At 39.0% G+C, this 19,668-nt stretch overlaps 1 protein-coding gene across 6 annotated transcripts in view; it reads right to left on the reverse strand.

The window, feature by feature from the left end:
* The window catches only part of USP45 (ubiquitin specific peptidase 45), a 79,223-nt gene continuing 59,555 nt past the window's right edge, over nucleotides 1-19,668 (reverse strand). For all 6 annotated transcript variants that reach the window (XM_053592326.1, XM_053592327.1, XM_053592329.1 and 3 more), the window contains 5 exons: nucleotides 18,458-19,130; nucleotides 16,267-16,364; nucleotides 11,316-11,402; nucleotides 8,304-8,457; nucleotides 1-5,872 (listed from right to left, as the gene is read on the reverse strand). In XM_053592326.1, coding sequence (XP_053448301.1) covers nucleotides 5,742-5,872; nucleotides 8,304-8,457; nucleotides 11,316-11,402; nucleotides 16,267-16,364; nucleotides 18,458-19,130 — 1,143 coding nt within the window. In that variant the 3' untranslated portion in view covers nucleotides 1-5,741. The remainder of the gene's footprint in view (nucleotides 5,873-8,303; nucleotides 8,458-11,315; nucleotides 11,403-16,266; nucleotides 16,365-18,457; nucleotides 19,131-19,668) is intronic.

Raw genomic sequence — 19,668 nt, forward strand, 5'->3', positions numbered from 1 at the left:
AAACTCCAGGACCAATCTGTAACATAAAATATTTATTATGCATGTTTATACAGTAACATCAAAATAATGCTCAATAAATTACATAGCTACTTTCTAAAAGCATTGCAAAAAAGAAAAGAATTACTCAAAATTGAAAATAGTCATCTTTTACACAAATTTGAATTGATTTCTACATAAACAAAAACATGTTAAATATCTAAAAATTCTTAATGTACAGGATACTAAAGGCTCAATTTTATTGCACATATTTGTTCAAGCTTATTTGATCAGATATCATGCAGAAAAATAACTTACAAATATGAAGTTTTTAAAGTAGGCAGGATCTTATTTTATGCTACAAAAATTAGGTGAAGGTTGATACATTTCACAGCTTAATCTTCAGAAAATTTTGATTAGCTATTGCATAAAATCATTATCAACATCACACATGCAAGCTAAAAGCTATTAAATATAGTAAAACAGCCCTGTTGGTACATTTAAAATAAGAACAGGTGCCGACTACTCTTTGAATTGATAACGATCATTCCCCTTGGCCACCTAAAAAGGTGGTCTTTGCAATTTTTAAAAACATTAAATGACAAAGTATATACATTTTATCACAAAAATATTCACATAATTGGCACATTTTATCATTTTATATATTAAAAAAAAACAGGGACAACTGGGGTTGGACATACCCTGTATACTAGTTTAGAATAAAGCCATTGACACTTCCATTTTAAATTCACCTGTTTAAACACTATGGTAGTTTGATGACATGTAAACATTCTTATTTGCACTGTTTTCTGAGGTGATGTGGAAACTTATTACAGTAGCCTCACAATATCCCTGCAAATGTGCTTTGGGAATATTCAAAATAAAAAGATTTATCAAGGTGGGAGGATCACTTGAGGCCAGGAGTTCAAGGATAGCCTGAGCAACACAGCAAGACCTTGGTCTCTCTAAAAAACAGAATTAGCTGAGTGTGGTGGTGAAGTCCTATGCAGTAGGATCACTTGAACCCAACAGTTTGAGATTGCAGTGAACTATGATGTTTAACCCGTGCTCTCTACTATAAAAGCTATCTTTTGGAAATTCTTAGGTATCAAAATTAAATTTTTTGTCTTTCAGAAGATAAGGAAAAAGCATTCATAAACTCTAGGCCATAAAAAAAATAGATTTCAGAATTTGCTCATGTAACACTAATGAAACAAAAGCAAAAGTATCGTATTTGCATGAAACTTCTGGAATAATGTCTAAACTCTATAGGTTTTTCCATTTTAAAATATGTTAAAAGTAGTCAGCAAAGGAGGTCTATGTAGGTATCTTTCCATATATCTATCTCTGAAATAAGAAACCGGTGATCATCCAATGAAAAGTATATACCTAATAGTGTCTTTTCTATGAGAAAACTGAGGTGACCTAATATTTACATTTGTCTGAGGAAAAATGGGGTGGAAAATGCTATTACTAAGATGGCTAACTTGAATAAATAAATATTTTTCAAAAATGTCACTGTTCAGGTAGTGAAATCTTCAATATTAATCATAATGAAACAAAATACTATAAACTACCTTTCACAAGATACAACCTGTCCTTGGATACTAGTTTATAAAGCTACTTCTCCATTGTTTTACTGTTGAAAGATCAAGAACACTATTGAAATTAACGGCTTACAAACAGAATTTATGCAATGACATTTTTAAGCTCTGTGCCCTGTATATTATTACCATCTTTAACAGCAATCAAATTCTATTCACTAAGACATCAAAGTGAGCACAGGTAACCTTAATAATGTTAACACATGTTCAAGAGTCGATGTTGGTCTCACATTTCCACATATTATCTACAGCTTTTACTTTTACTTCCTAGAGAATGAACTGGGATAGACACTTGCCTGGCCCTTGCCTATAGTAGTATCATTCATTGGCACTAATGATCAGGATACTCAAACTATGCGATTTTTTTTTTTTCTTTTGAGACAGAGTGCTCGGTGTCATAGCTCACAGCAACCTCAAATTCTTGGGCTCAAGCGTTTGATTCTCTTGTCTCAGCCTCTTGAGTAGCTGGGACTAGAGGCGCCTGCCACAGTGCCCAGTTATTTTTACAGACAGGGTCTTGCTCAGGCTGCTCTCACACCCGTGACCTCCGACAATCCTGTCTGACTTCAGGCCGGACACGCTGGCCTCCCAGAGTGCTAGGATTATGGGCGTGAGCAACCGTGCCCGGTGCATTTAGACACTGAAGTAGCCAATATTTGTTAAGACTTAAGCTAAATAATAGTAATATTTTTCAGGAGTAGCTGTTCAGAGCGAGACCATGGATATTTGCAGGTGGCTGCTATACTTGGGCCCCATAGACCAGGTCAGCAGCCTCAATCCTGGGCTGCTTAGAGCATTCATCATGAGGAGGACGACAGAAAACTACCCTGTGACTAGAAGATTTGCACACCCAAGTGGAATGGACATGAAAACAGAAGTGGAAGAAAGCAGGAGTTGAAGCTCCTTCAGAAACAAGATCGAGAACTCTGAAATTCTTTATATGCCCCCACTATGATACCGACAGTGCCTCAGTTCCCAGGTTAGAAGACTTAAAGCAGCTCAGACAATGTAACGCAGCTCATAGCAGCATTGAGAGAAACACAAGGCATCTCAGCACCTGGCATTTGTCAACATGAAGACATTATGCAGTGAACAGAACAAGATCACAGCCCCAATACAAGCTCTGAAAATGCTGTGAGGTGTGAAGATGAAGACCTTCCGTTCATCTTTGAAGAATGCCGCATCACTACAAAAGTTGCTGCAGCAGCTGAAAATGGAAAAATCACAAAATGAAGTAGCATGTGAAAGACTCCATGCCAAAAGCCAAGAGCTCTGGGACAGGTTTCAAATACCAGAAAAGAAGCCGTGGCCGTGGTTATGACTAGGTCAAAGGTCCAGGTCAGGAAGTCACTGTAATTACAAGTGGATCGGTTAGAAGAACTGAAAATACATTGAGGGTGGTGCCTGTGGCTCAAAGGTGTAGGGCGCCAGCCCCATTATGCCAGAGGTGGCGGGTTCAAGCCCAGCCCCGGCCAAAAAACTGCAAAAAAAAAAAAAGAACTGAAAATACAAAACATGAGGAAAATGATTGAGGTAATACCAGTGGAGCTGGCTGAGTGCTGGGACCCGTGCTTTTATAGCCACGAGCAGAGACGAGTTTTTGCTTCTTCTACGCTGAGGACTACACATAAGATCTGCTCAAGTGGGTGGCACCTGTGGCTCAAAGGAGAGGGTGCGGGCCCCACATGCCGGAGGTGGTGGGTTCAAACCCAATCCCGGCCAAAAACAGCAAAAAACAAAAAAACCAAAAAACAAAAAACCTACTCAAGCTCCATGATGCTGAGGTTGTGTGACTAAGAAACTATGAAACTCATAATGGACTCTTTGAGGGTGCTCAGATGCGGGAAGAAAACTGGAGGTTTTTCTTAAGAGTTTGAGAGAGAACCTTCAGATCCAATTTACAGATCGGAGAGGAAATCTAGAAGAAAAAAAGCAAAGAGCCAAACTCCAGAATACACTCCCTAAGGCACAAATTGAGATGTGGGAACAAGAACATTCAAAGGTATCTGTGGCGAGAGGGCAGAAATTCGTGGAGTGCATGAAAAAGGGAGATGACTGATCGGAGACAGTGAAGCTAAGAGGCTCTGCTTCAGAGCTCCCAAGTGCCCAGCAAGCAGCGGGCAGTGGCACCCAACACACCTCTTCGGCAGTAGGTGGTGCCTGGCAACAGGGAGGCTGGGAGCTCCTTTGTTAAAGTGTGTACAATTCTGTTTGATAGAGCAGTGCCCTGTTTCTTTACAGTTTGCCTCTGGGCCAGTCCCCATCTCTGGGCCCACTATGCCTGAGTCCTATGCCTGCAGTTGCCAGCCAAGTTGGGAGGCCGTTTGAACGGGTTGGGCCATTTCCGTCGTGGAGACCTGGAACTATGTACATGTCACTACAGGGTGTTCCTGCCATATAGCATCTACAAGGACAGGTAAAGGAGAAGCATCAAACACTACCATTCTTCCCAAAGCGCCACTATTTATTCTTACTTCTGCCTGCGCTGATACTACTGACAACATATTAAATGGTTCTTGAAAGCTTACCAGTGTAGACTTGGTCTATGTCAGCCATGCTGTTAAGTTACACATATACATGTCCTGTTTTAAAAATATAAATATATTCTTAAAAATAAATTAAAATGCATATTTCAAAAAGAAAATAGTAATATTTTTCATGCAAAGTTTTGACACCTTAATACTGCCTAATAATTTATATTCTGGAATATGAAAAACTATCATTGCTGTTATTTTAAAAGAAAGTGAGAAATGTCAGCTTTATGACCCATTGAAATAAAAGCTAAATCCAAACTTATTAAGGATATTTGTTTCTTTTTGTTTGTTTTTAAGAGACGGGGTCTCATTATGTTGCCCAGGCTGAAGTGCAGTGGCTATTCACAGGCACCATCCCACTACTGATTAGCACGGGAGTTTTGACCTGTTCCGTTTCTGACCTGGGCTGGTTCATCCCTCCTTAGTCAACCTGGTGGTCCCCCCACGCCCGGGAGTTCACCATATTGATGCTGGATTTAGTGGGGACACTCGATCAGCATAGCGCACTACAGCCCAGAACTCCTGGACTCAAGCCGTCCTCCTGTCTCAGCCTCCCGAGTGGCTGGGACAACAGGTGCTACAAGTGCCGCACATGCCACTGCGTCCGGCAAGGATGTCTGTTAAAGACAAAAGTCTTAAACCCGCCAAATCCTGTTTAATATTTACTAAAATACAAAAGTAAAAAATTTTCCAAGTAATATAATCTTCTATCACTTACAAGTATGTTGGCAATTTTATATATAAAGGTATCTTGTGATTCTATACAGATTATCAACTTCTAATTACCAATTCTACATGTTATAATTATCTATATTTTGACATTGGACAATCACTTGCAACTCATCCTTAACTCTACCATAACAGGCTGCAAAGGAACGTCTCAATATATTTCTAGTTCTCAGAGCCTCAAATCAATAAAATATTATTTGTAAACCCACAGTACTGAAATTGCAGTGATACCTTTTTATATAACTGAATCACACAAAACTTGACAAGGTCACTATGCCATATTAGGTGTTGCTTTGTGAAATGTGTTATAGTAATGTTCCCCAAACAGTGGTACACAAATACCATCAATAGCCCTGAGATGATTTTAAATGTAGGACATGGATGAACAATCTTTAATAGCTATATGTTTTAAAAGCACATAAAACATGGAATATTATTGCTGAAAACAAGGCTAAGGTTAAAAAATTAAGGCTAAAAATGTTAAAATAAAGTAACTATGACACTTTAGGAGTGCAGACTATGACATTAGGAAAGTGGTATTACATTTAGGAAACACCGCCTTAAGGAATTTCATTTAGCCAGCACTGTTTCTGAATGCTTATTAATAATGGACCACATCATAAAAGGGTTTCCTCTTATAAATCCTGGGGATTTTTTTGTCTCCCTAGGACAAATATTTTGAAAAACTGTTTTTACATTTAAGAATGTAGATTTGAAAGCTTTGAGTATATTTACTTTAAAAGGGTCCACCTAAATGGTGAAAAAGTTCAGAAGCATTTGAAGGACCTGCTATTCCTACAGAAGAGAGGAGAGGACAAAGGCACATTATATGTACATAGATTATGGTCATCACTGCAGCATTCAAATAAATGACCTAAATAATCACTTCCACTAATAATCATAATATTCTTTCATAAAAAAGAAGGTAAGCTTGTGCACCGAGCGCTCTTGATTCTGGAACCACTTGCACGGAGGAGTCACTAACATGGACCCAGTGGTCTACGGATTCACTATCGGGTTCTTTAAAACCTAGCAAAACAAAAAGTACAATTTTATAATAAGTATGTTTGATGTTCTTACTCTAAAGCATAAATTGTGATTTACTACCCACTATATTTATCCAATGCTAAATCTTACTGCAGGAGTCTGTTTCCTCTTTGGATTAAGCATTTTCCAAAATAATTCTTTAAATGTTTTACTATTATAAATAATTGTCTCTAGATAGTAACACTTTAAGAATTTAGTGAAATATTAGCCTTGTAAGTACTTAATTGCCCAGGGAAAAGAGTAATTTTCACTAAAAGAAAGAAAAAAGCAAAGTTAAATGACCCATAAATAAAACCAGCAAATTTTCAACTCCAGCTGCATTCTAAGAACCAGGTATATCTTCAAAATATTTTGGCATCATTAAATAAAACACAAGTCCACTGCAATACATGAAGACTCAGTACCTTGAAAAATTGTGTATCACTTGATATCACCTAGAAGGATAGGGTATCATGATATTTGAGAAGCTCTAAACAGTCTCATAATTCTCACTTCACATGAATATACTCAGGTATCTGTAAACTAACTTATCTCTTCCTAAAAAGGAAGAATTCATTCATTTTTAATAATGAAATAAATTTAGAAACAACCAAAAAAAGAAAACTATACCCAATCTCTGAGGAACACAGATGCAAAAAATATTCAACAAAATACTAGCAAACTGAATTTAACAATACATTAAAAAGGCTGCTCATCACAATCAAGTGGGATTCACTTCAAGGATGCCAGGATGGTTCAGCATAATGAAATCAATCAGGGTGGCACGGCACAGTGCTCATGCCTATAATCTTAGCACTCTGTAAGGCCACATAAGAAACATACCAATGGAACAGAACAGACAACCCAGAAATATACACATCTGTAATGAACTTGTCTTTGACAAAGGTGCCAAAAAACACGGTAGGAAAACAGACTCTTTAATAAATGGTACTTGGAAAACTGGAAATCCATGAAGAATGAAACTGGACCCTTATCTCTCACCATATACAAAAATCAAAATAAAATGAATTAAAGACTTTAATCTAAGATCTGAAAGTACAAGCTACCAAAAGATAACACTGGAGAAATGCTTCAGGATATTAGCCTGGGCAATGATTTATTGAGTAATACCCCTGAAGTACAGGCAACAAAAGCCAAACTGGACAAACGGGATCATATCAAGCTAAGGACGCTTCCGTACAACAGAGGAAACAAAGGAAATAGGAGAAAATATTTACAAACTATCCACCTAATAGGAAGAAATAATCTGTTTTAAAAATAGGTAAAGGATCTGAATTGACATTTTTCAAAAGAAAAGAAAGTGACCAACAGGTATTGAAAAAAATGCTCATTAGTCATCAGAAAAATACAAATCAGGCTAGGTGTGGTGGCTTTGGCCTATATAATCCCAGCACTCTGGGATGCAGAGGGTGGATTGCTTGTGCTCAGTAGTTAGAGATCAGCCTGAGCAAGAGTGAGACCCAGTCTCTGCTAAAAATAAAAACCAAAGCAAGAGGATTTGAGGCTGCTGTGAGCTATGATGCCACAGCACTCCATCGAGGGTGACAAAGTGAGACCCTGTCTCAAAAAAAAAAAAAGCTAATCAAAATTATAATGAGAGATCATCTCACCCCAGTTAAAATGGCTTTTATGAAAAAGACAGGCAACAGTGAACACTGCTGAGGATGTAGAAAAAGGGGAATCCCTGTTGAGAATGTAAATTACTCCAAACTCCATGAGAACAGTGTGGAAATTCCTCAGAAAACTGAAAATACAACTACTACATGCCTGACCAATTCCACTGCCTACCAATTCCACCATATCAGCCCTGCCATGTTTGTTGCAGCACTATTCACAATAGCCAAGATTTGGAATCACAACACAAGTGTCCATCAGCAGATGAATGAATAAAGAAATTGTGGTACATCCAACACAGTGGAATGTTATATAGCAGAATGAAATCCTGCCATTTGCAACAACATGGATGGAACTAAAGAACATTAAGTATGTCAAATAAGTGAAACACAGAACAAATCTGGTATGTTCTCATTTGTATGGGAGCTAAATATTAAAGCTGGGAAGGGCAGTGGGGACAGGGGGATAAAGTGAGAATGGTTAATGGGGGTAAAAAATAGGAATGAACAATATTCGATAGCACAACAAAGTGAGTTAGGAATGAACAATATTTGATAGCACAAAGTGACCATAATCAACAATAAGTTAGGGTATACTTTAACAAAATGTAGAATTGTAATGTTCCTATCACAAAGAAATGATAAATGTCTGAGGTGGTGGATACCTTAATTGCCTTGATTAATTCACAACGAATGCCTGTATCAAATTATATGTACCCTATAAAGATATACAACTATGTATATCATGTATCAATTAAAAATGAATTTTTCAATAATGAAGTAAACTCTGAATAGCTTACCAGGTACATTTTTCTTTCCAGTGATACGTTCCAATAATTTCCTGGAGGGTGTTCTCACTTTCACATAAGCGGTGTAGTGACCTTCTCTCATGGAGCCAGCGTGTTCCACTATACCATAGAGACCATAGAGAACTTGCTCCCCCACATTTGCATTCTTTCAAACAAAAAATTCAGATTAGTAATAATTAGTGAAATATTACTGTAAAGAAATATATATCTTGCTTCAAATAAGAGAAATATATTGCAAAACTATACTGAGATAATTTTCCACACCTATTAGGCTGACAAAACTACAAAAGCATGACAAGATTTTCTGTTGGCCAAATTATGGGGAAGAGTACTCGCACATGTCGGTGGGCAAAGGGTCAACACCTATGCAGGGATACTTCATGTAGCCTATCTAAGTTATGTATGTATGACTCATGGACTGTCAATCCCATTTCTAGGAATCTCTCACAGGCACATGAGCAAAACATAGGAAGACATGTACCCAACTAATAACTTATTTGTAGTATCAAAAGACTAGAACCTAAATGTTCGTAAGATAGAGACTAGTTGAATAAACTATGATATATCCACACAAGAGTATTATGGTGCTTGAAAAATGGTGTGCAAAGTATCTCTAAATGTGATGAGATAATCTCCAGGATATAATGTTAATGTGTACAAAAAAAAAAGATTCGTAGTGTAAGCTGCCATCACTTAATAGGGGTGCTATCGACATGTCTGTTTAAAATGAAAAATTACAGGGCAGCGCCTGTGGCTCAGTGAGCAGAGCGCCGGCCCCATATACCGAGGGTGGCGGGTTCAAACCCAGCCCTGGCCAAACTGCAACAAAAAAAATAGCCGGGCGTTGTGGCGGGCACCTGTAGTCCCAGCTACTCGGGAGGCTGAGGCAGGAGAATCGCCTAAGTCCAGGAGTTGGAGGTTGCTGTGAGCTGTGTGACTCCATGGCACTCTACCGAGGGCAATAAAGTGAAACTGTCTCTACAAAAAAAAAAAATGAAAAATTACAAACTTTTTAAATGGCTGTCTGTAAGGAACACAAAGAAATAGGTAGAATGGACATAGATAAAAGCTAGACTTCGAATTTACCTTGTTTAGTACAATTGATACATCTGACTTTGGACCTATGTAAATATTTTATGTAATTATATTTTACACAATTTTTAGAGGCAGTCTTTAGAAATGAAAATTAAAAACTTAATATTAATATAAAAAGACACCATGGGACTCTACCAAGGCTGATAAAGTGAGACTGTCTCTCAAAAAACAAAGAAAAAAATTACATAAAATAATACATCTAGTGCTTATTTGAATTCTAATTAAACATTACATTTATGAGACAAATGGAAATATGAACACTAGAGGATCTGAGAGATTAAATGGCATTATGGTTATGTTTAAAAAAAAAAAAAAAAAAAAGGAGTAATTCTTATCTTTTAGAGATAAAGGTCAGATGTGGTGGCTCGTGCCTTCAATTCCAGTGCTTTGGGAGGCCAACCCCGGAAGACTGCTTGAGGTCAGGAGTTTGAGACCAGCCAGGGCAATAAAGCAAGACCCTGCCTCTAAGAAAAATAAATTAGCAGGGCGTGGTGGTATGCCTGTAGGTCTAGCTACTTAAGAGGCTGAGGAAAGAGGATTTTCTTGAGACCAGGAATTGAAGGGTGCAGTGAGCTATGATTGCACAACTGCACCACAGCTTAGGCAACAGAGTGAGACCCTATCTCTATACAAACAAACAAAAAGAAAACCCACTTAAATCCAGAGATACATGAAGTATTTATGGATGAAATGATGCCTGATGAGTGTTTCAACATATTAAAGGAGGAAGTGGATGAGTATGTGGACAGGACAGGATCTGAGGTTTTAGGGCTGTGTGCTAGAGGTTCATTGTACCATTCTGTTTACTTTGGAGTAGGAAATTCTCTATAGTAGGTACTTTAAAAAAAACACAATGTTCTCATAAATTTAACAAAGCTTATTAAATTTCATTATGACATTATCAAATTCTAGGACTACTGTTAACTGACAGTGCTAGTATTTCATAGCATATAAATTGGATTCACTAGAAAATTACGTTTAAGATTTCTGTTTTGATTGGTCAATGTACTGAAAATATTAAGTTCAGTAAGTGTTTTATTACATACCACAAAACGTAGACTTCAACTGTTGAACAGAACAAGTTACCCAGTAACCATTTCCCTCAATGAAGACAAAGTCATTGATTTCATCTACACAATTCCTACATGTCCACACAGGGATTATGAACCAGTCTGCTTTCTTTCTTTCTTTCTTTTTTTTTTTTTAAAAAGAGACGGAGTCTCACTTTATCACCCTTGGTAGAGTGCCATGGTGTCACAGCTCAGAGTGAGCTCCAGCTCTCGGGCTTAGGTGATTCTCTTGCCTCAGCCTTCCGAGTAGCTGGGACTATAGGCGCCCATAACTCCCCACTATTTTTTTGTTGCAGTTTGGCCGGGGCCAGGTTTGAACCTGCCACACACTTGGTATATGGGGCTGGAGCCCTACCCACTGAGCCACAGGTGAGGCCTATTTTTTATTGTTAAATCATAGCTGTGTAAATTAGTGCAATCAAGGGGTACTTTTTTTTTTTGAGACAGAGTTGCAAGCTGTTGCCCTGGGTAGAGTGCCCGTGGCATTACAGCTCACAGCAACCTCAAACTCTTGGGCTTAAGCGATTCTCTTGCCTCATCCTCCCAAGTAGCTGGGACTATAGGCACCTACCACAATGGCCAGCTACTTTCTGGTTGCAGTTGTCATTGTTCTTTAGCAGGCCTGGGTCAGGTGTGAACCTGCCACCCTAGGTGTATGTGGCTGGCACCCTGCCAACTGAGCTATGGGCGCTGCCTGTTCCAAGGTTATTAACAAAATTTGAGTTTAAAAAATTCGTTCAGAGAAAAGCTTATTTAAAAAAACCCAAACCATGGCCTAATAAATACATAATATACTTTAAGATACTTGACTTGCAAATAATGTGTTACTGTCCTATACCTTACAAGTAGCAGAACAGAATGGTGCTAAGTCAAGAGTAAGTGGAAAATCCACATGTCTGTTTACTTTACGAAGACTCAGGCCAGCCTAAAAAACAAAACAAAAACATTTTTTAATACAACAAACTTAAATTGAGAGCACTGTTATCTAAAACCAAAAGAGAAATTCTAAGTTTTTTCATACGTATAAAAAGTAACTAATGAATAGTACAAAACTGATCATGACTAAGTTAAAAATTAGGTTTCATAAATTGTTACCACAAAAATTACTCATTTATACAGGAATTTTTACCACAAACAAAAATTATTTTTACTGTGGCTTTTTCATACTAATGGAAAAATTCGATGTGATAAAAGCTGACACATATACTATCATGAAAATATATCCAACCAAAGAGTCAGAAGCCTAGTATTTTTTTTTTTTTTTTTTTGAGACAGAGCCTCAAGCTGTGACCCGGGGTAGAGTGCCATGGCATCACAGCTCACAGCAACCTCTGACTCCTGGGCTTGATTGATTTCCTGCCTCTGCCTCCCAAGTAGCTGGAGCTACAGGAGCCCACCACAAGGCCCGGCTATTTTTTGGTTGCAGCCATCATTGTTGTTTGGCGGGCCAGGGCTGAATTCGAATCTGCCAGCTCAGGTGTATGTGGCTGGCGCCTCAGCTGCTTGAGCCACAGGTACCGAGCCGAAGCTTAGTATTCTTTGTAGGCACCTGAGTGACTGGTTAACAGTTAACTTGATTCTAAGCAACTTATCTAGGTCAAGGCAGAAAAGAGCTTGAAATGGATCAGATTCCTTTTCAGTTCTAAAATTCTGTATGTTCATCCATCACAACAAAAAAAGCCCCTGAACATTCAAAACATCAATAACAGTAAAAGTTATACATCATATCAAAATGTACTTTCATATGCTTAAATGAGCTCTACCTTTTCCTAGTTTTTTAATTTTCAAAATACATGCTTTGCATTAAGTAATGGTAATAAAAACTAGCTAATAAACTATCAAAGGTATTAGGTAGGAAACCTATAAATAGAAATGGACTGTGAGAACGAGAAAGTACTTAAAACTGAATCACAAGGATACAAAACTAACAGATGCAGCATTTCATGTAGTGTTCAAGACCTCAGTGACTGGTCTTTTCATTTGCATACTAATCACATGATTTTATATACATTTGTTGCCTTTCAATGTTATTTTTTATTTTTATTTTTTAGAGACAGAGTCTCACTTTATTGCCCTCAGTAGAGTGCAATGGTGTCACAGCTCACAGCAACCTTCAGGAACTCCCGGGCTTAGGGAATTCTCTTGCCTCAGCCTCCCAAGTAGCTGGGACTACAGGCGCCTGCCACAATGCCCAGCTATTTTTTTTGTTGCAATTTGGCTGGGGCTGGGTTTGAACCCTTCACCCTCAGTATATGGGGCTGGTGCCCTATTCACTGAGCCACAGGTGCAGGCCCTGTTACCTTTCTTTAAAGAGGTTTTTTTCCTCAGCAAAAATATACCCTACTGACTGATATTTTTCAAATGATCTTTCATGAAGCTGAACATACATGACATAAAACTATGAGGTCACATTCCAGGAATAATTACTTAATCTATATTCAATTTCTTTGCCTCTTTTTTCTGCAGTTTTTTTGGCCGGGGCTGGGTTTGAACCCACCACCTCTAGCATATAGGGCCGGCGCCCTACTCCTTTGAGTCACAGGCGCTGCCCAGAGGTTTTTTTTTTTTTTTTTTTTTGCAGTTTTTGGCCAGGGCTGGGTTTGAACCTGCCACCTCTGGTATATGGGGCCAGTGCCCTACTCCTTTGAGCCACAGGCACCGCCGATCTTTGCCTCCTTTTTCATCAAATGACCTCTATAAACATATACTAGACCTGTCAGATCATTCCAGGCCAATGTATTCTCCAAAATCATTACTTTGCCATTGAGTAATTATACCACAATAGAAAAACTATGTGAAAGCCTTTAATATAAATTTTTCTAAGAGATAATTTTAGAAGACACCTAACCTTATATTTGCACATATATAGTTTTTCTTTTAGTAGATATATAATTTTTTCCTTATTAAAATATAAATCTCATGTCCACCACACTGGACCCTGAAGCTAGGCCCCACATCTGGCCTGGTCCACAAATGGGACACACATTTTTTGTGTACATCTTTATTTCCTTATGAAGGGTTCTTAGAAGAGGAAATAGGTTAGAGTGATTACTTTTGTTTAGAAATTTTATTTAAAACATTAATGTCCTTGACATTCCTATTACAAATTACTTTCTAGAAAGTGTTGCTAATTTATACTTATGCTGCTCTTCCAATATCCCACTTCATTCTTGGCAACACTATGCTAATTTGGACAAATTAAAAAAGGAATATCCCTGTGATTTTGCATTTCTTTTGCTGGGAAAGATGGACTCTCACATACTTCCCTGGAATTTGTGCTTTTTTTTTTGAGACAGAGTCTCACTATGTTGCCCTGGGTAGAGTGCCATTGCATCACAGTTCACAGCAATCTCAAACTCTAGGGCGTAAGTGATTCTCTTGCCTCAGGCTTCCAAGTAGCTGGGACTACAGACGCCCACCACAAGTGCTTCCTTTTCTAATTGATACTCTTTACAAGTTTTACTATTAGGGTCGTGACATTCTTATTGATCTTTAAGAACTCTTTACATAGGCTGGGCATGGTGGCTCATACTTATAATCCCACACTCTGGGAGGCTGAGGTGGGTGGATCACCTGAGGTCAAGAGTTCGAGACCAGCCTGAGCCAGGCTCAAACGGGTTCTAAAATAGCCAGGTGTTGTGGCAAGCACCTGTAGTCCCAGCTACTTGGGAGGCTGAGGCAAGAGAATTGCTTGAGCCCAAGAGTTTGAAGTTGCTATAAGACATGATGACAAAAACAAACAAACAAACAAAAAAAAACTTTACATATTATAATGTTAATCATTTGGCATATTTATGACAAAGAACAACAATTGAGATTTGCCTTTAATGTCGTGGATGTTTCTAATATACAGCTCTATTTATGTATTTTTTTCCCAGAAATCATTTGTCAGAAATTGGATATACAGCTTTAAAGTTAGTACAGAGAAGGCTTTTAGGATGTTTAAGAAACATCCCAGTCATTGCTTGGGACTCTGCTCACTATAATTCCTAACCCCCCGAGAATAAGAATGAGGCTTGGTTGACATTGTACATTTAGCTTAAAAATAAAAAGGACTGAGGTGCCCATACATATTTCCCTTTAAGGGCATGATTTCTTTCTGTAAGTTATCCCTAAATAGGGATATTGGTACCAAATATAAAATAACTGGTACACTACAAAATTAGCTGCTACAATGGGATGAGCCTCTCACAAAGAATACTCCAATGCACCCCTTTCATGACAGTTCTGACATGACACAAGGTTTATCTGCCTTCACTCTCCATGGCCATTTCAGTTCCACCGCGTTTCTTTTTTTGTAGAGACAGAGTTTCACTTTATTGCCCTTGGTAGAGTGCCGTGGTGTCACACAGCTCACAGCAACCTCCAACTCCTGGGCTTAGGCGATTCTCCTGCCTCAGCCTCCCGAGTAGCTGGGACCACAGGCGCCCGCCACAACGCCCGGCTAACCACCGCGTTTCTTAACCTTGGCTATAGAAAAAAAAAAAAAAAATCACAAAAATAATCTAATCTTTCTCTGGATAGGGGTGAATACAAAGAGCAAAAATCTCTTGCACATTTGTAGCCCACCTAAAATACTGTGAATATGTAATCAAAGTTCTCACTCTGAGATTTTCTTCATGGTTTTTATACTTAGAAAGTCTTTTACACAGAGGTCAGACTAAATATTCATTTAAGTTTTCTCCTAGTCATGTGTTTTACATGATTAAAAAAATTGAAAATAGGTTTGGCACCTGCAGTGAGGGCGCCAGCCACATACAAAGGAGCTGGAGGGCTTGAATCCAGTCCGGGCCTGCCAAACAACAATGACAATGACAACTACAACCAAAAAATAGCTGAGTGGGGCGGTGCCTGTGGCTCAAAGGCATAGGGTGCCAGCCCCATATGCCAAAGGTGGCGGGTTCAAACCTGGCTCCGAACAAAAACTGCCAAAAAAAAAAAAAATAGCTGGGCTTTGTGGCAGGTGCCTGTAGTCCCAGCTACTTGGGAGGCTGAGGCAAGAGAATTGCTTAAGCCCAAGAGTTTGAGGTTGCTGTGAGCTGTGACAGCACAACACTCTACCCAGGGCAACGGTTTGAGCCTCTGTCTCAAAAAAAAAAAAAAAAAAAAAAAAATTGACAATAGTATGGATATGTGCTATCCATACTCCCTCAAAATAGTTTTACTATTTTCACTTATTCTTACAAAGAAATATGAAAATGTTTTTTAAATGCAAAAATATCTCATTGAGATGAAGCACTGGATTGAAACTGTAAACAATTGGGGAAGAAACCTGAAACATTAGTACATAGGTTGCCACCCACCGTGGAGTTCTACAGCCATAGGGCTTGCCTTGGAGCCCTTTCTGCATTTAAACCTAGATAACTCTGCCCAGTCCAAGCACCTCTCTCTGTGGGATCTTGAGAGCTCAGGAAGCCATGTGCATTTTACTGCTTATAAGTGTTCTTAATAAAACTTTTTGTTAGCACACACACAAGCACAGAGACACCACTTCAATCTTCAAATATCATGAATAATTTTTTTTTTTTTTATTGTTGGGGATTCATTGAGGGTACAATAAGCCAGGTTACATTGATTCCAATTGTTAGGCAAAGTCCCTCTTGCAATCACATCATGAATAATTTTAATTAGAAAAGTCCTGAAGATTATTATAGCTATAGTAATAACAAATCCTGCATGATGTTTAAAACTTAATAAATTACTATCTAATCCTTGACAATATTCTGTAGGACTTAGGGCTCTTGCAAACACATGATGAAAATGATTCTGACATTACTACAAAAACTTACCTGATGGAATCTTTTAAGATGCAGAATTAGGATAGCTGGGACAGCAGAAATTAGCAATTGCTTCCTGGCATTAGTATAAACTCCTTCTGCTTTCCTTTCTGTACAAAATATAATGAATTTGTAAAATTCTATTTTATACATTATCCACCATATAATAAACAGCTATATAAAAGCATCACACCATGTTTTCTTTTGTTTTTTTTTGAGACAGAGTCCCACTATGTCACCCTGGATAGAGTGCCGTGGTGTCACAGCTCCCAGCAACCTCAAACTCTTGGGCTTAAGCAATTCTCTTCTCTCAGTCTCCCAAGTAGCTGGAACTACAGGTGCCCGCCACAACACCCGGCTATTTGTTGTTGCAGTTGTCATTGTTGTTTAGCTGGCCCAGGCTGGATTCGAACTCGCAGCCTAGGTGTATGTGGCAGGTGCCCTACCCACTGAGATACAGGTGCCACCCACACCATGTTTAAAATGTTAAAGAAATTGGATGTCTGATGAAAGGGGGCCTCTACTCCTTTCTGAAACTCCACTAAAATGGAAGTCAAGGAATTTTTCTTAAAGGCACATATTTAATAAGCACAGAGAATAAGAGGGAACACAGACACCAAGATTTTGGAAAGTTGGAAAGAGACAATCTAGGGAGGATTTATGATAGAATTTGAATGTGGAAAACTGCACCTTTAACTGAGATTACCCTAAGAGGTACTTCTTCCTTCTCCCGCCTAGCCATTTCTTTAACTACTAGTGTATTAAACATGTATTTATTCTAACACTTGGACACCCAGGGCATTGTTAACATTGGAGGGAAGGGGCGGTGCCTGTGGCTCAGTGAGTAGGGCGCTGGCCCCATATGCCGAGGGTGGCGGGTTCAAACCCAGCCCCAGCCAAACTGCAACAACAAAAAATAGCTGGGTGTTGTGGCGGGCACCTGTAATCCCAGCTACTCAGGAGGCTGAGGCAAGATAATCGCCTGAGCCCAAGAGCTGGAGGTTGCTGTGAGCTGTGACGCATGGCACTCTACAGAGGGCGACAAAGTGAGACTCTGTCTCTAAAAAAAAAAAACAAAGGAAAAAAAAACATTGGAGGGACAGTCTCTCCAACAACTTAACACCTTTCATATGCAAATCAATCCAGAGCCCATATCCTACAATCTCTCTCAGTGGGCTCTAGTCTCTGGGCTACTATCCACCTGTCCTAATCACTCCAGGGCAAGGTACCAGATAACCAGAGACAGCCCTTACATCCCAGAGCCTGCTGAAATTATTCCAACTAGCCAATCCTAAACATGCTTTCCTTCCCTCAAACCAAATAAAGGCTCTTGTCCAGGTTTTTGCTTTCTTTTGTGTGTGTGTGTGTGTGTGTGTGGTTTTTGGCTGGGGCTGGGTTTGAACCTGCCACCTCCAGCATATGGGACTGGCACCCTACTCCTTGAGCCACAGGCGCCGCCCAGTTTTTGCTTTCTTATGTGGCCTGAGTAGCATGGCATGGCCCCACTTCTTGAAAACTGAGTAACAAACTGTTTTTTCAGTGGCAACCATCTCTTGGTGAGTGAGTTTCACCACACCTACATAGTAAAACCTATAATTTAAAACAACTGGTGATTAAGAGTCAGTATTCTTCCCATTTGGTCAAGGCTGCCGCTGCACTGAGAATTTGACAATTCCCTTTTCCCCTACTTTTCTGATCAACTAAACAGATATACTGCCAGCTTCATGACATAATTATTTAAAATCCTCAGATTATGAGATAAATGTGAAGCACCCTAATTTCATCATAAATCTCACTAGTGATACAATTATGAATTTTAGGGATACTAGGTCTCTCAAATAAAATTATATGGATTTGCATTTCCAAGGCAGAGATGTATACTTCCTGCTTTTCATTTTGAACAAAAATCTATTGCAAATCTACTCTGCCCAGTCATTCATATTTGTGCCTGAGTATTTAGGATACTAAGACAATCCCTGTACCCAAGCAGCTCAAGTATGGAAGATAAGGTTCTCAATGTCTAAGGCCATACTACCCTGAATCCGTGCAATCTTGTCTGATCGCTAAAGCTAAGCAGGGTCTGGACTGGGTAGTACTTGGATGGGAGACGACAAGGTTTGGGTTCCTCTGTTTGAAATCTGTAACCCCCTAGTCAGTCAGATAATCTATCAATACTAAAAAGTTTAAAAATAGAAAGTTTTACCTGCAGAACTTGTTTCCTTTTGGTACTTCTGTTTCTTTTCAGTACAATTCTCACATAGAAGCTTATTATTCCCTATTAGTAATTCCATAGATGTAAACTGATAGAGACAGGACTGAACTGAACATTCTTTAGAAGTAGTTACATAGCTCTGAGAAAGGGTCTGGAAAGCATCTTGGGGACTGTGAAACATCAAATGCTTTTCCTTTGAACATAAATTATTCAAGATACTTAGTGGCTGATTTTCTGCGTCAAAATCTTTATCTCCCGTTACAGTGCTGCTCAAATGAAGTCGAGAAACAGCCTCAGCCACTATGTCACCAGCACTGTCAGTCTCATTAGTATGTGGCAGTTCCCCAACTGATGAATGGCACAGGTGTCCACCCGTGTGCACACGGGCTCCACAACTGGATCTGGACAGCCTGGTCTGCCTGGAAGCACTTTCAGACTCCGAAGCTTCACTGTCAGCATCAATACTGCTTTCAGAAAGGCCGGCTTCTTTTTCACTGCCATCCCAGGGGCTTTCATTCGCGGGTGACTCAATATTCTTGATGCTTGTAATGATTAGAGAATCCTCATTCATTTCAAGGTTTTCATTTTTCCGGTATATGACAATGGTTTTCTCTTCTCCAGATGAAGATTTTCTTTTGCGTTTTCGGTCATGAATTAGTTGATTCTATAAGTTAACAGTGTTTTCAGAAAAGAATATTGTGACCTTATTGAAAATAAATGCAAGTCTTATTTAAACATTCCAGTTATTAAGTAAATACTATTTCTCAGAGATCCACTGCCTAAATCTACCTAAACTAAGATTAACAGAAAATATAATAAAACATAGTTCCGATTTAAAAGTAAAACTTTACTAAAATGATACCAAGGGTGGCAGGTTTGAACCCAGCCCCGGCCAAACCGCAAATAATTGGCACCTGTAGCTCAGTGGGTAGGGCACCTGCTTCAAATCTGGCCCCGGCCAAACTGCAACAAAAAAGTAGTTGGGCGTTGTGGCAGGCGCCTGTAGTCCCAGCTACTCGGGAGGCTGAGACAGGAGAATCGCCTAGACCCAGGAGTTGGAGGTTGCTGTGAGCTACAGCACTCTACTGAGGGTGATAAAGTGAGACTGTCTCTAAAAAAGAAAAAAAGAAAAAAACTAAAATGGTTACCCATTTGTGAAGAAAACAGAACTTTTGTAGAACAATGCTACAATGGAGACTGAG

Source organism: Nycticebus coucang, chromosome 5 (assembly GCF_027406575.1).
Source record: "Nycticebus coucang isolate mNycCou1 chromosome 5, mNycCou1.pri, whole genome shotgun sequence".
Lineage (NCBI taxonomy): Eukaryota > Metazoa > Chordata > Mammalia > Primates > Lorisidae > Nycticebus > Nycticebus coucang.